General features: G+C 33.2%; 1 protein-coding gene across 1 annotated transcript; it reads right to left on the bottom strand.

The window, feature by feature from the left end:
• Positions 1-1,672: 1,672 nt before the first annotated feature.
• LOC308429230 (olfactory receptor 10AG1-like) lies at positions 1,673-2,626 on the bottom strand (the record flags this gene model as incomplete). Its single annotated transcript, XM_080927962.1, has 1 exon — positions 1,673-2,626. The coding sequence occupies one exon, from the start codon at positions 2,624-2,626 to the stop codon at positions 1,673-1,675; it is 954 nt and encodes a 317-aa protein (XP_080784088.1).
• Positions 2,627-15,028: the final 12,402 nt, after the last annotated feature.

The following is a 15,028-nucleotide window of genomic DNA, read 5'->3' as shown; positions in this document are numbered from 1 at the left end:
CTGAAAAGTCCCAAGAATTCCTCAAGCACACACTCATTAAAGCTATTTGCAGCTGGCAAAATCGTGGTACTCCTATGGCCCAAGGCAAATCATCAGCAACTGCTATGGATAATCTGAAGCAGCCACATATCACACAACTGAAATTAAAATGAAACATCTTCTAAAGATATTCTGTTTTTAAAGTAACTAAAATTCTTATCACAATTAGACTTTCTTTTTATGTTTCTGTGGTTAGATTTGTTTGTTTTTGTTTTGTTTTGATTTAGAGATACAAATGAGTTGACATGTAGAATTTCTAGAAATAATCAGTAACACACCTAAAATTGGCCACACATTTATAACAGGGAGGATAATCTGCAGAATTTGATTTATAGCTAAACTAATATTGAGCAGCTACAATTGTTATCTTTAGTCCTTTAGTGGTCACAACTAAGAAGTCTAATAAGATTTGAGGTAGATATAGCTTGTAAGCTTCTTTTCTGTCTTCTAAATGTCTGCGTTCTAGTAAACTGTATGTAATATTTCAGAGGAGAAAAATAATTAAGCAGTACCAGCCAGCTCTAACATGTATGAATCACAACAATTACTAGTATGCCAAGATATGTATAATGATGAATTAAGTGATATTCATATATTTCTTGAAACCAATTTACCACCCCTTCAACAGAAGGAAAATTATGTCTAGTCCAGAATATGTAGCTAGCTTCCTGGGGCTTTAGAAAAAAATCTACACCTCCACTTTTGTAGTTCAACATAATTGTGTATTATACTTAAAATCATGAAATTAGACCTATACCTAAGTATATGCACAGATCCTCATCTAAACAGCCCTTTTTAAGCCAAATAGAAGCCCCAGAAAATAACAGCTGACTACAATTCAGAAATGAAAATAAAACAAAAGCCTCAACAAACCAACCAACCAACCAACCAACCAACCAACCAACCAACCAACCAACAAACAAACAAAACTAGTAGGGAATCTCAGACCCAAGAGATAAATTTACACCACAAATATTGTATCTGAAAGTATAATAAAAGAGGGGGTAAAGAGATTTTAAGAGGCAGAATACCAAAAAAAAAATGTTGCTGTAATAAAATAGGACCATGTAGAAAAAACTTTGAAAACAAAAGTAATATAACAGCAACACCATTGGACTTGTCAATATAGAACAGCAAAAATCTCCCAGGGTTCTAGCCTCAGACAAAGAACAACAGGAAAATGATGACTATTACCATAAATTGTATAAACACACAAAAATTACTGACTTAGAAGGTGATATTAATGTTTGCCATCTATCTGTCTGTCTGTCAGTTTGTCTGTCTATCTATTTTTCTATCTTTCTTTCTATCAATTTATTTATATATCAATTTATCTATATCTATAACTTTATATTTAATCTATATATCCACATCCCACCAATAATCAAAGCAAAATTGCCACATTTTTGAAACTAAGGTAGTATAAGTAATAGGGGAGAGGCAGGAGAAGAAACATTGGAGAGTTTAAAATGAGAAAAGCAAAAGGGAAAGGAAATTATATTCTTAATTAAAATATATTAAGTTTAAAACATAAAGACATAGTATAGACATAGTTACAATGTAAAATGGAATCTACACAGTTAATATAGTTCTCATGAGTGTGTAAGAAGCTGGTTATTCACTTGTACCTAAGTCAATGGCTCTGAATCTTAAGTAAAAGTCTTCTCATTGCTGCAATCACATCCTTGTTCCTGAGGCTGTAAATTAGGGGATTGAACATGGGCGTCACAATTGTGTAGAACAGAGAGAGTAGTTCATCAGTTCCTACAGAATGGATGGACTTTGGCCTCAAGTAGTTAATGGTAGCTGATCCAAAAAATAAAACCACTACTACCAGATGTGAAGAACAAGTGGAGAAAGCTTTTGCCCGTCCTGTGGCTGTTGGCAACTTTAAAATTGTGGCAATGATTTTGCTATAGGAGGCAAGTATCATCATAAAAGGAGAGGCAACAAAAAACATAGCTACTAAATAGACAGACAGCTCATGCATTGAAGTGTCCCCACAGGCCAGCTTAAGAATTGGAGGAACATCACAGAAGAAATGCTCTATTATACTAGAATTGCAGAAATGTAGAGAGAATATTCGACTAGTTTGTCCTATCTGGACTGGGATGCCTCCCAGCCAGGATCCCATTGCCAGCTGAGTGCACTTTGTTGGGTTCATGATCAGAGGATAGTGCAGAGGGTTACAGATGGCTACATAACGGTCATAGGACATCACAGCCAGCAGGAAGCACTCAGTGGCTCCCAGAATTAGAAAGAAAAACATTTGAATAGCACAGGCCAGGAAACAAATTCTTCGATCTTGTGTCCAAAGATTGTAGAGAATTCTGGGAAGGGTTACTGATACATAAAAGTTTTCTAGAAATGAAAAATTGGCCAGGAAATAATACATTGGTTTTTGTAGTGCAGGATCAACTCTGGCTATGACAAGTATAAAGCTGTTTCCTATTAAGATAATCACATACATTATGAAGAACATCCCAAACAGAAATGTTTGCAGGTTAGGTAGGCCAGAGAACCCCAGTAGGATAAACAGTCTCACTGTAGTTGCATTATCTGCAGCACTGTTCTCTGAGTGTTCCATCTGTGGGCATGATTCAACCAGAATTGCAATCATTTTACTATCATTTTCTATAGCTTTATCTACAAATGGAAAATAGCATCATATCTAATGCTTCAATTTCATAGAAGAAACTAAAAATTTGGTAATTATATTATCCGGTATAAAATAAGCCTATTTTTCACATTTTTCTTTCTTTCTTATCTCTTTCTTTCTCTTTTTTTTTTTTACTAAATATTAGTGAATGTTTTAGTTGATCACAGTATGTCATGCCATTTTCAATGACCATCTACTTAGAGACAGAACTCCAAATTAATATTTATTTATACAATGACTCAGTTCTTTCAATTAGCATTTTTGCTATTACCTAATGAGTATATGTGTAATAATTTATTATGCCTAATGTTTTCTCAGATGAATAAAAATTTATTTTATTATTTCTAATTAAAATTTTATACAATGTTTAATAATTTAATGTTTTCTGGCCACTTCATTCTAGATCTTCCTCACTTTTCTACAATCCAAATTTATAATTTTCTCTCTCATACTTTGTCTCCCCAACATAAAAAATTATACTAATCAAACACAGAATAAGAAAAACAAAATAAAACTACAGACCACCAAAAGCAAAACAAAACAAGCTGTCTATTTTGAATTTTGAATCTCTGAACTCATCCTGAGCCTGGCATATGGATCATATAGCCACTGACTCTTCAATACGGAATACTGACTTTCTATTTCTAAAGAGACATCAATTTTTGACACATATGTGGAAATTTGCTCTTACAGAAATAGCTCAATCATCATTTGTTTTCAATATGTGTTGAGCAAATTCTACATTACACATTATTATTTTAAAGCAAAAGATAAAAATCACAGCAAATAGGATGCAGAGCACCAGTCCTGTGAAAGGCTTACTTTGGAATACTGTTGTTCTAGGATTTTAGCTCTAAAATATAGAAATAAGTTGAGGCCATATTAAGTATAAAAAGAAATTTCAAACAGCATTAAAACATTTTTAAGACATAATTTTATGATGATAGGAAATTGATATTATAGTTTCTTTTCTTTTCATAATTTTTTATGGGAATCAATAATAGATTAAAATAATTAGTAACATGTGAAATTGAATTTACTGAAAATTTTATTGATTGAAATTAGTTCATAAGAGTTCTAATTATGAAGGTATCACTTTACACTCAGAAGTGCATAGTAAAAAGGTTTTTTAGGAAAATCTACACTACATGATTAAATTTATGTAACATTTATTTGCCAATTAAATTCAATATAAAATTAATTTTGGAGACAATGTTAAGGTTTTTCCTCAACGCACTGAGAACTAGAAACTCATGTATTCTCAGTTTGCACAGCCAAATGCTGTCCACAAAAGTTTCTCCATCAAGACTCCAAACAGCAAAAATGCCATCCTCTTTATTTTCTTTCATCATACGTGCTTCTTCTTACACTTCCCCCTATCACTTTCACTGTTTAAGTAAAAGAATGTATCTCTACATTGAACTAAGCTAGGTATATAACAATTTTTAGAAATCACTATAGGAACAGATTCACTTCTACTTTTCTAATTAAAAAATATTTATTAAACTTCTTTGATTTTCTGCTTGATTTCAGGGAGCAAGTCTCACTTTCAATTCTAAAAAAAAATCATTTTACCTACCTTTAAAAATTTCTTCATTTAAAACTACATAGAAAAGGAAGGTACTACAATTATATGATTCAAGCAAGATGCTTCTATATCCCCTTTTTTTGTTAGTTTGTGGTTATAATCCAATGTTAAGTTTTCATGGATGCTAAAAAACGCTTTGCCAATGAAATTTTTCTTTAGTAAAATTTCTCCAAAAATGTCATTAAATGTTTTGAAAACATATTTGGAGTTCTTTAGAACTGTGTAATCACAGTAAGACAAACAGTAGGCTTTTAAGTTAAATATAGGCATATATAATTGATATAAAGGTAAGTCTTTATTTAACTGACATCCTTTTTTTGAAATATTGATTTTGGTCACTGTAGCATTCACTGTGATATTAAATAGAACATTTAACATAAAAGTACACCCAACTTTTCTATTTCTCTGACCAAGTGTTGAATAAATAGAAGATGATGAAGAAATTGTTTCATGTCTTTAATATCGAAAGGAAACATGTCAATGTTTCCAGATTAATTTAATATGAATATTATGTCTTAAAAATCAGAAGGACTGGAGAGATGCTCAATGAATGGGAGCGCCAACTGCTCTCCTGCCAGTCCTGGGTTCATGTCCCAGCATCCTCATGGTGGTTCAAAACCATCTGTAATGGGATCTGATGCCCTCTTCTTGTGTCTGAGGACAGCTTCAGTGTACTTACATAAAATACATAAATCTTTAAAAACAATGGGAACACTTTTAGAAATAGATTGCCAACTGATTTCAATCATATTCACCAACATTTTGATCATCTTTTATAGTTGGAACAACAGATTTAATACAAATACATTTAAATATGTTCCTAGTCAAAAAAAATCTGGTACATATTAGCACATAACATAATGATACTGTTGACAATCATCTTCTCTTGATTTTAAAAGTTTACATTTTTAAAATTTGATGTAATAACATCAAATATTGGAGCAATAATCAACCTAAAATACCTTTTGTAGTTATAAAGAATTGAAATTCATGACTCCTTCTCAGTATTTTGTATGATTCCATTCAAATGCTGACATGTTTAAAAGAGTAAAGTTACAAGAATAGATACATTTGCTATTTGCCAAAAGTAGCTCAAGAGTATCAACTTGGACTTTAAAAAGGTAGCATTCTTACCTCTATTGATCCATAAATGCAGAAAGATTAAAAAATATTTTAACTTTGCCTAAAATGTTTCCTTTTGTCAGAGACTGACCATCTTCAAATATATATTCTATTGTCAAAAGACAAACTGCAATTTCAGTGGTAGATGAGCATTTCCCTGGGGATAATTTTTTTTTCATGTTGCATTTTAACTGAATGGAACAATTGTTTTGTCACTCAGTGATTTAACATAATAATAAAAATTAACGCACAAAGAAAACATTTTGAGTATCATTCCTATATACTCTTAGTCTTTATCGTTTGAATAAAATTGTTAAGAAACATAAGTTCTGAAAGCAAAAAACATATTAACTAGAGATTTTGTTCACTTTTTGAAATACTATAGATAGTTCCATGGACACCTAAATGTGAAGAAAGAATTTTTCCAATATTCTAACTTTCTAATTCTTTAAACACCTAAAACCATATATTGACTCAGGTTGTAAATGCACACACGCATGCACACACACATTAAATAAACAAACAAATATTTTTAATTAAATATAAAATGTCATATACTTTTTGCTAACTTTGCTATATTTCATATATCCTCAGAATTTATATCTGAAGTGAACCATATTTTCTTATTATTCACTAGAAAATAACTTGTATATATTCCTGAGAATCAGTCTATTGATGTTTTTATAACATATGGTCATATTTTAACAATATTTTAAACTAATTGTCATGTATTATAATAACTATTACTTGTGTACATACATAAAATATGATTTCTCTCCACAGCCTCTAATATTGTAAAAGTTATTTAGTTATATGCACTCTACTGAGTATATTTGGGTTCTTTATATAGCTTCAGGATGATCTGTTACCAGCATGTGCAAAGTAATTGTTCAGAATATTAGCCCCAGAAAGAAAACGAAAAGACAAAATCTAAAATATTTTATAAAAAATGATTAATTTTGTTAGTCATGTTTAAATCAAACTTTTTGCATGTAAAAAATGCATGTCTTTGTCATTCCATTTTCAAACACTGTGAACACTAATTCATTAAATTAAATAAGTTATTTCCAGTGTATAATACAACAAATTTATGGTCTTCTAACTGAGCCAGTTGTATTAATCGCGTCAATGTCCTTTTTTTGACAGTGAATACTATACATAATTTAATAGACAGTAACATTGAATGTATTGGTATTTATGTTAAATATTCCATTCATAGACTTAGCAGTGAATTACTTTTAACTTTACAGATACAGTTCAAATGAGAAGAGGTATTTCTGATATCATTGTAAAACTGATATCAGCAGAGTACTAAAAGTAAATAATTTTTATTTTATTTTGTACAAATGCAAAGCATATTCAAGAGTTAGTGTTCAAGGAATGTTCTAGTAATAATTACATCAGAATTTTGTAATAGGGTATAAGTAAATAAAATATATGAAACTAAGCAAAACAAAACAACCTTGAGGAAGACCACCATCCCATTTATAAATATGTTTTCCTAGGTAAGGTGAGGTATCTAGGAAGTCACAAAAGAAATGATTGATGTGGTAGGAACCAGCAAATGAAATAGAGAAACTTTGTGTTGTCTGCCCCATACCAGTACTAGAATTCATTCCACTGAACCAAGATCCAGCTGAGAGCATGCTCCACAAATCTGTCTTATGACTAAAGAATAGTGTAGAGGGTTACACACAGCCACATAAACGTCATTGTACATCACACCCAAGTAATCAAAGAGATAGCTCTTCTTTGATTGTCAAGATTGAAGGCCATCCGGGGAGAATAATATCTCTAAGAAGAAAAATTTGCCAAAGGAAAGAACTACCCTGTGATTAGTACAGTAATGTCATTGCCCAATAAGATAAAGGTATACATAATAATTAACAGTCCAAAGAGAAACTACTACAGAACAGAAATTCAGAAAATTATAAAACAAATACTCTCAACTTGATTTGACTTGATTCTAACGGCTGTGGTTTGTGGTTTATTGTGAAGAAGATTCAGTTAACCCAGATTATTTTCCCCTTCAGGGTAAGAAGCACTTAATTAAATATTTAATTTTAAATACTACTAACCATCATAGTAATAATACTTAACTATAAAATCCAAATTTCACTTTAATAGTTTTAGAGCTTTTTCATTATTTACAGATGCAAGCTTTGAAATTTCTTTAACTTTTATTGATATCACATTTTCATCCTTTTAAACTATATCATGTGCCTCACCATGGCCTCTTTCTTTAATAATTGTCATATATGTATATATATAATCATATATATTATATACATACACTATGTAATACATATGTATATACATACATACACACACATATATATGTAAAATGTGTTAGTATCTGTGTGTGTGTGTATTCCTAGGCATAGACTATTGATTATTCCATATGAATGTATGTTTCCAAGGTTGTCAGATTGGCACTAGTGGAATCTTCCCTAGTGAACTTTCTTTCTCATTTCCTTGCTCCACTCAGATTCCTAATAGCTAGACAATTAAAAAAACACTTAAATAATTATGACTACTATGCAGCTCATTATATGTAAAATAACTTTAAGAAACCATAACATCTGTAGGTGGCTGTATAAAATCTAGTTATATTTGCTTTGATAAATTGTCTTTAATTCCTCTAATTTTCATGTTAACATTTAAAATATATATACTTGAGTACTTTTCCATGTGGAGATATTTAATACTCTTATGTAAGTTCCCAACACTCAAGACTCTCATAATTTTTTGTTATATTGTTCTCCATATTTCTTCTCCATTCTAATACATTGCTTCCAACTAAACACTGAAACACTTTTGTATTTTCCCCTAATCTTTCTAACGATGTTTGTTTTTGCTAATGTGAGGTGATATGAGATCTAAGGACCATGGATATTGTCCTGATACCCATATTCAGACTCTAGGTAATAGCTGTTGGTGGAATCCAAGGCTGTGTTTATGGAACAGCACCTGAGTGCTTTGTGAATGGTACTTCTTGTGGTAAGCACCCCAGGCACAGCTCCTGGATGCCTGGTCAGAACCAGTGTGACAGAATCTGAAAACCTCAGCTATTTTCTCTGGGACTGATCATGAGGTAATCCCTTTCCTCTAGTGTAACATTGTGTATGTTATCTGCAGCATTTCTCTTTGTAACAGGTGCCTCGATAACAATAGAAATCTCTTTTTAGTGCTAAGCTGCATTTATTAAAATACGTGATGGGATTGAGATGATTCCTGAAGTCACTCAAAACCAAGTTTTAGGTAAAGTAAGGTAGAGATAATGTAGATTTTGATAATGAACATAATTATTCTAGGAATAGCGCATGGAATATTCTGACTCAGAAAACAGCCTTTGCAAGAATGAATCAAATAATTTGATGAAAAAAATATAAACACGAGGACATTATATAAATTATAAGGAGCTCAACTGTATAGGTATCAGCATTTCAGAAGATATGAGCTGTTTCCAAGAGTCAATGGGACATTATGCTAAGAGATTAAATATTATATTGGCTATGGTTGTGCATGATAGAGATAGAAATACTGGCAATACTGGAAGAATAGAAAAAAATTGTAAAACTTATTGCATGAGCTGCCAGGTAGTTGTTTAACATACTCTGGGCTATTCATTTCTACGGAGCTATGCTTAATTATCAAACCATAATATTTTTTACGTGCCTAGTGAAAATAAATTGTAGGAAAATGAAACTTATGAAAAAACATTCAGAGAACCACTGTCTAGTTTTGTGGACAATGTTTGAGAAAATAAAGTTGAAATTGTATGTTTTATGACCTTGACATAAAAAAAAAATATAGAGACACTCGAGCTTTTTAGGGCCATCCCATAAACACAAAGATGATCGCTTTTACCTTTAATTAGCTGATGTCATAACCATGGATCCTGGGCTTCTGAACTCACATGAGTATCTCCTAAAGTCTGTAGATATTATTTTACATTCATTGTTTGATTAAGGAATGAAGTAATAGGTCAGGAAGGAAATAGACTTTCTTAAGAGGGAGGACAGGATGACTATTCTGATAGTAACCCAAACCCCCTATTTGTAAGCCCCTCTAGGCAGGAGTGACCAGATGCTGCCTCTTAGACTATTCTGAGGCTATAAAGGGTGTTTTCTACCTTTAAAGATGTAAGTGGCCATGTTACTTTGAGCTGAAAAGATCTAAAGATCAGACCATAAAATCACAACTATCCACGATCTTGCCCAAAAAGCAGATGCCTGACATCTCTATTGTGTTATTGCCTTGCCCATTACAAAGTTAAAGACAAATATTCCAAGAACATACATAGTTTATTTTCTTTTTTTATTGAAGAACTTTATTTTAAAAAACAAAGATAAATGTACAAATTTTAAGTATATTGCATAAAAGTATACAAATACATTTTTTTGTCATTTCTTGGCTTTTTCCCCCCAAAGGTTTGACAGTGTGCATTAAGATCTTGCTAGTAACACGGAGCATAAAAAACATGTAAAAGAGGATGTAACCTGGAGTTAGTCAAAGTTTCCGTGGTGTGTAAGGAGCAAACATAATGTTTTTTTCTTTTCTTTCATTTTTTTTTTCTTGAACTTCACACAGTCTGTGAGTTGTTTCTGGGGCAATCCGAGGCTCTGGGTTTAGCATCCCACAATCAGTGACTGCATATTATGTCTGTTTTTTTGTGACTCGGTTTTCTGACTCAGGATGATATTATCTAGATGCAGCCATTTTCTTAAGAATTTGGTTAAGTCATTGTTTCTGATGGCTGAGTAGTATTCCATTGTGTAAATGTACCACAATTTTTGTATCCATTCATCTACTGAAGGACATCTGGGTTCTTTCCAGCTTCTGGCTATTATAAATAGAGCTTCTATTAACATTGTGGTGCATGTGTCTTTGTTGAATGTTGGAGCGTCTCTGTGGTAAATGCCCAGAAGTGGAATAACTGGGTCTTCAGGTAGTACTATGTCCAATTTTCAGAGGAATCACCAGACTGATTTTCAGATGGTTGTATCAGATTACAACCCCACAAACAGTGGAGAAGTGTTCCTCTTTCTCCACATCCTTGCCAACATCTACAGTCATCTGAATTTGTGATCTTGGCCAATCTGACTGGTGTGAGGTGGAATCTAAGGGTTGTTACATTTTGCATTTCCCTTATGGCTAATGGTGTGGAGCACTTCCTTAGACGCTTCTCAGCCATTCAATATTCACCAATTGAGAACTTTCTGATTAGTTCTGTACCCCATTTTTCAATAGGGTTGTTGATTCTCTGGTGTCTAGCTTCTTGAGTTCTTTCTATACCTTGGATATTAGGCCTCTATCTGATGTGGGTTTGGTAAAGATCTTCTCCCACTCTGTTGGCTGCCATTTTGTTTTCTTGACAGTTTCCTTAGCCTTACAGAAACTTTGCAATCTCATGAAGTCTCATTTGAACATCTTTGACCTTAGAGCACAAGCCATTGGCTTTCTGTTTAGGAAATTTTCTCCTGTGCCTCTGTGTTCTAAGGTTTTCCCTACTTTCACATCTAATAGTTTCAGTAAACCTTGTTTAATGTAGAGATTTTTGATCCACTTGCACTTGAGCTTTTTACAAGGAGATAAGAAAGGGTCTAGTTTCATTCTTCTGCATGCTGAGTGCCAGTTGGACCAACACCATTTGGTGATTAGGCTGTCCTTTTTCCATTGAATGTTTACAGCTCCTTTGTCAAAAATCATGTGACCATATATGTGAATGCTCATTTCTGGATCTTTTATTCTATTTCATTGATCCATGTGCCTATTTCTGTACCAGTACCATTCATTTCTTAGCATAATTGCCTTGTAATATAGCTTGAGGTCAGTGATAGAAATTCCCACAGATGTTCTCTTGTTGAGGATGGATTTTGCTATTCTAGGTCTTTTGTTATTCTAGATGAAATTGTACATTTCTCTTTCCAACTCAATGAAGAATTGGGTTGGTATTTTGATGGGGATTGCATTGAATATGTATATTGCTTTTGGTAAGATGGCCATTTTTCAATGTTGATCCTTCCAACATACATAGTTTGATACTAGAGAAAAGGGTTCTTCACACAGCCAGTCCCAGAGAAAACAGCTTAGGTGGCAGATTCTGTCACTCTAGCCCTGGCCAGGTATACAGGAGATTTTCCACATGCTTTCCACAAGAGAGCCCTCTGCAAAGCTTTCAAATATTTTATGGATCAAAGCCATTCATGGTTTTTACCAAGCAGAACATTGGAATCCCGCTATGTTTTGAGCTCAAAATTCTATGAATACTGGAGTTTCTCCAAGATCAGGCTACAGATTACAGTCAAACTCAGTCTACCCTGCAAAACTCCTGTTTCCTGCCCAAGAATCCTGCTATAAACAAGGCCTCTTAAGACTCTTAAATACTCCAGTGCGTACACTGAAAAAGCTAATCTCTTCATTCTTAAAAGGTTATTTAATGATCTCTAGAGAAGGGATGTTTTAGAAATGGCAGGAGCCATGCATACACTGATGATAACACCTTCATGATAATCTGGAGTTCATGAGAAAGGAACTTCATCCTCAACCTGAATACTAGAGGCCATTGTTTCACTTCTTGATCCTACAATACTTAATGTAAAATTAAATGAGCTTTTATGAGTAGAACAATGATCTTTACCAAAAGTGAAATCACATGTTCAGTAATCATTAGAAGAACAGAAAAACTTGAAACACATTGAAATAAGTCTCAGTTCCTGGAACTCTCTAATTTTTTTTTTGTTAATTGGGTAAAATAGCTAACGGGCAGCAGACATTATATTACTTAAAAGGTATTAATTTACAGATGAAAAAGTTGTGGTACTTAAAGCCTGGTATCCCATAAGGTATGGCAATACATGTTGCTAAATATATTATTGTCTGGTTATAAAAAAAGTCTTTTAATTGTATTCTACACACCAAGAAGATATGGAAAGTTTGGCTTTAAAAAAAATAAGCCTGAGCCAAAGCCATTGCCCAGAGCTGACAGATTAGTATAGTAGAAATGCCCATCTTGCCCAAAGTAATCTACAGGTTCAATGCAATCCTCATCAAAATTTCAGCTAACTTCTTCAAAGAGTTATAAAAAGCAATTTGCAAATTCATTTGGAATAAGGAAAGCAAAATTGATTATCAGCTATAAAATAATTTCTATGGGAATCACCATCTCTGACCTCAAGTTGTATTACATAGAAATAGTGATTAAAAACTGTATGATATTGATACAGAAACTCTAACATAGATAGAACAATGAAATAGAGTTGAAGACTCAGAAGTAAATTCACACTATTGTCATCTGGATCATATCAATTAGTGCACACTTATTTTATTTGTTCTTTTACTAGGCAAGCTTGGGAAGGGCTCCTAATGCTGCTATAATGTGAAACTGTCATGGAATTCACATAAAATGCATATGCTGCAGAACTTAAAAAGGAAAAATTATACCATGTGCTTGTGAACAGAACATTAATTAACACAGTCATTTGCATATGTGTGTTTGAATTCCTGTAAAAAGATATGCAATATTTGGAATATATTATATAAAAATAATGTTTATAAAATATGTATGTATCTGTGTGTTGACTAACAACATCCTAAACAGTGTTATGAAAAAGTCAGGAGAACATAGTGAACTAGCTATCTCTGTCTCTCAGGTGACAGCTAATTCTAGTGAGGATGTGGAACAATAAGAATGGTTTGACATCTTTCTTCCTGTTGACCTCCAGTTGGACCAGCACCGTTTTTATAAAAGGCCACCTTTATTCCACTGGATCATTTTAGGTTCTTTGTCAAAGATCAAGTGACCATGGCAGGGATGTAAAGAAAGAAAATAATCTCCATTTTTGGTGGGATTGCAGGCTGGTACAATTAATCTGGAAATTAGTCTCATGGTTCTTCAGAAATTTGAACAAAGTCATACCCGAGGACCCAGCTATTCTACTCCTGGGCATATACCCAAAAGGTGCTCCAAAGTACAACAGGGACACATGCTTCAGTATATTCATAGCAGCCTTGTTTGTAATAGTCAGACGCTGCAAAAGACCCAGATGTCTTTTAACAGAGGAATGGATTCAGACAGTGTGGTTCATTTACACAATAGAATATTGCTTAGCTATTAAAAACAATGGCTTCATGAAATTCTTAGGCAAGTCAATGGAACTAGAAAATATCATTCCGAGTGAGGTAACCCAATCACAAAAAAATACACATGGTATGTACTCACTGATAAGTGGATATTAGTCCAACAGCTTGGATTACCCAAGATACAATTCACACACCACTTGAAGCTCAAGACTATTGAAGACCATAGTGTAGTTTTTCTTCGAAGAGGGAACAAAAATATTTACAGGAGGAAATAAGCAGACAATGTTTGAAACAGAGACTGAAGCAATGGTCTTCCAGGGACTCTCCCACTCCCCACAGCCCATGGAGGTTGAGACAACAAAACCCAAACCATATTGCTGATGCCAAGAAGGGTATGCGGACAGGAGTCTGATTTATCTTCTAAGAGAGTCTGCCACATCATGACAAAAACAGAGGCAAATGCTCACAGCCAACTATTGAACTGAGAATGGGGTCACCAAAGGAGGAGTTAGAGAAAAAATTGAACTTTTATTTTTTTATCTTCTAACAATGCATTTATTGAAAAACATACAATCAATTTGCTGGGTGCAGTTAGTGAGAAGTGTGGCTTTGTTCATGTCCAAGAGGGTTGTTAAAATATATACATAAAGGGAAAATCTTGCCAGATGCCTCAAATTTTGGTGGCACTGTTTCAGATTGAGGTCCAATTACTGATCTACCTATCAGTCTCTAATTTTCCAGATGCCCCCCGGTTTCTATTTTCACTATTGCACAAATGCATCATTTTTTTATCTTTTATTTTATTTCTTTAAACTTTATTTTAAAAAACAAAGATAAAAGAAAAAAAAATTTAAACATTTTTGCATAAATGTATACAAATATAATTGTGAGAGTGCTTCGCTTTTTTTTTTTTTTTTTTTTTTTTTTTTGTAAGGTTTGATACTCTGCATTAAGGTCTTACTAGTTACAATGAGCAAAAAGTACATGTAAAACATGATATAGCCCGGAATTAGTAAACGTTTTCTTGGTGTGTAAGGATTGAGCATGATGGGTTTTTTTTTTTTTTTTTTTTTTTGTTATTGTTGTTGTTGTTTTGTTTTGTTTTGTTTTGTTTTTTTTCTTGAACTTCATACAGTCTGTGAGTTGTTTCTGGGGCAATCCGAGGCTCTGGGTTTAGCATCCCACAATAAGTGACTGCATATTATGTCTGTTCTTTTGTGACTGCGTTATCTGACTCAGGATGATATTCTCTAGATGCAGCCATTTTCTTAAGAATTTGGTTAAGTCATTGTTTCTGATGGCTGAGTAGTATTCCATTGTGTAAATGTACCACAATTTTTGTATCCATTCATCTACTGAAGGACATCTGGGTTCTTTCCGGGTTCTGGCTATTATAAATAGAGCTGCTATGAACATTGTGGTGCATGTATCTTTGTTGTATATTGAAGTGTCTCTGGGGTATATGCCCAGAAGTGGAATAGCTGGATCTTCAGGTCGTACTATGTCCAAAATCTGGAAATCAGCCCAAATACATC

The sequence above is a fragment of the Micromys minutus genome (assembly GCF_963924665.1).
Source record: "Micromys minutus genome assembly, chromosome: 13".
Taxonomy (NCBI): Eukaryota; Metazoa; Chordata; class Mammalia; order Rodentia; family Muridae; genus Micromys; species Micromys minutus.
This window is presented reverse-complemented; position numbering and strand designations above follow the sequence as displayed.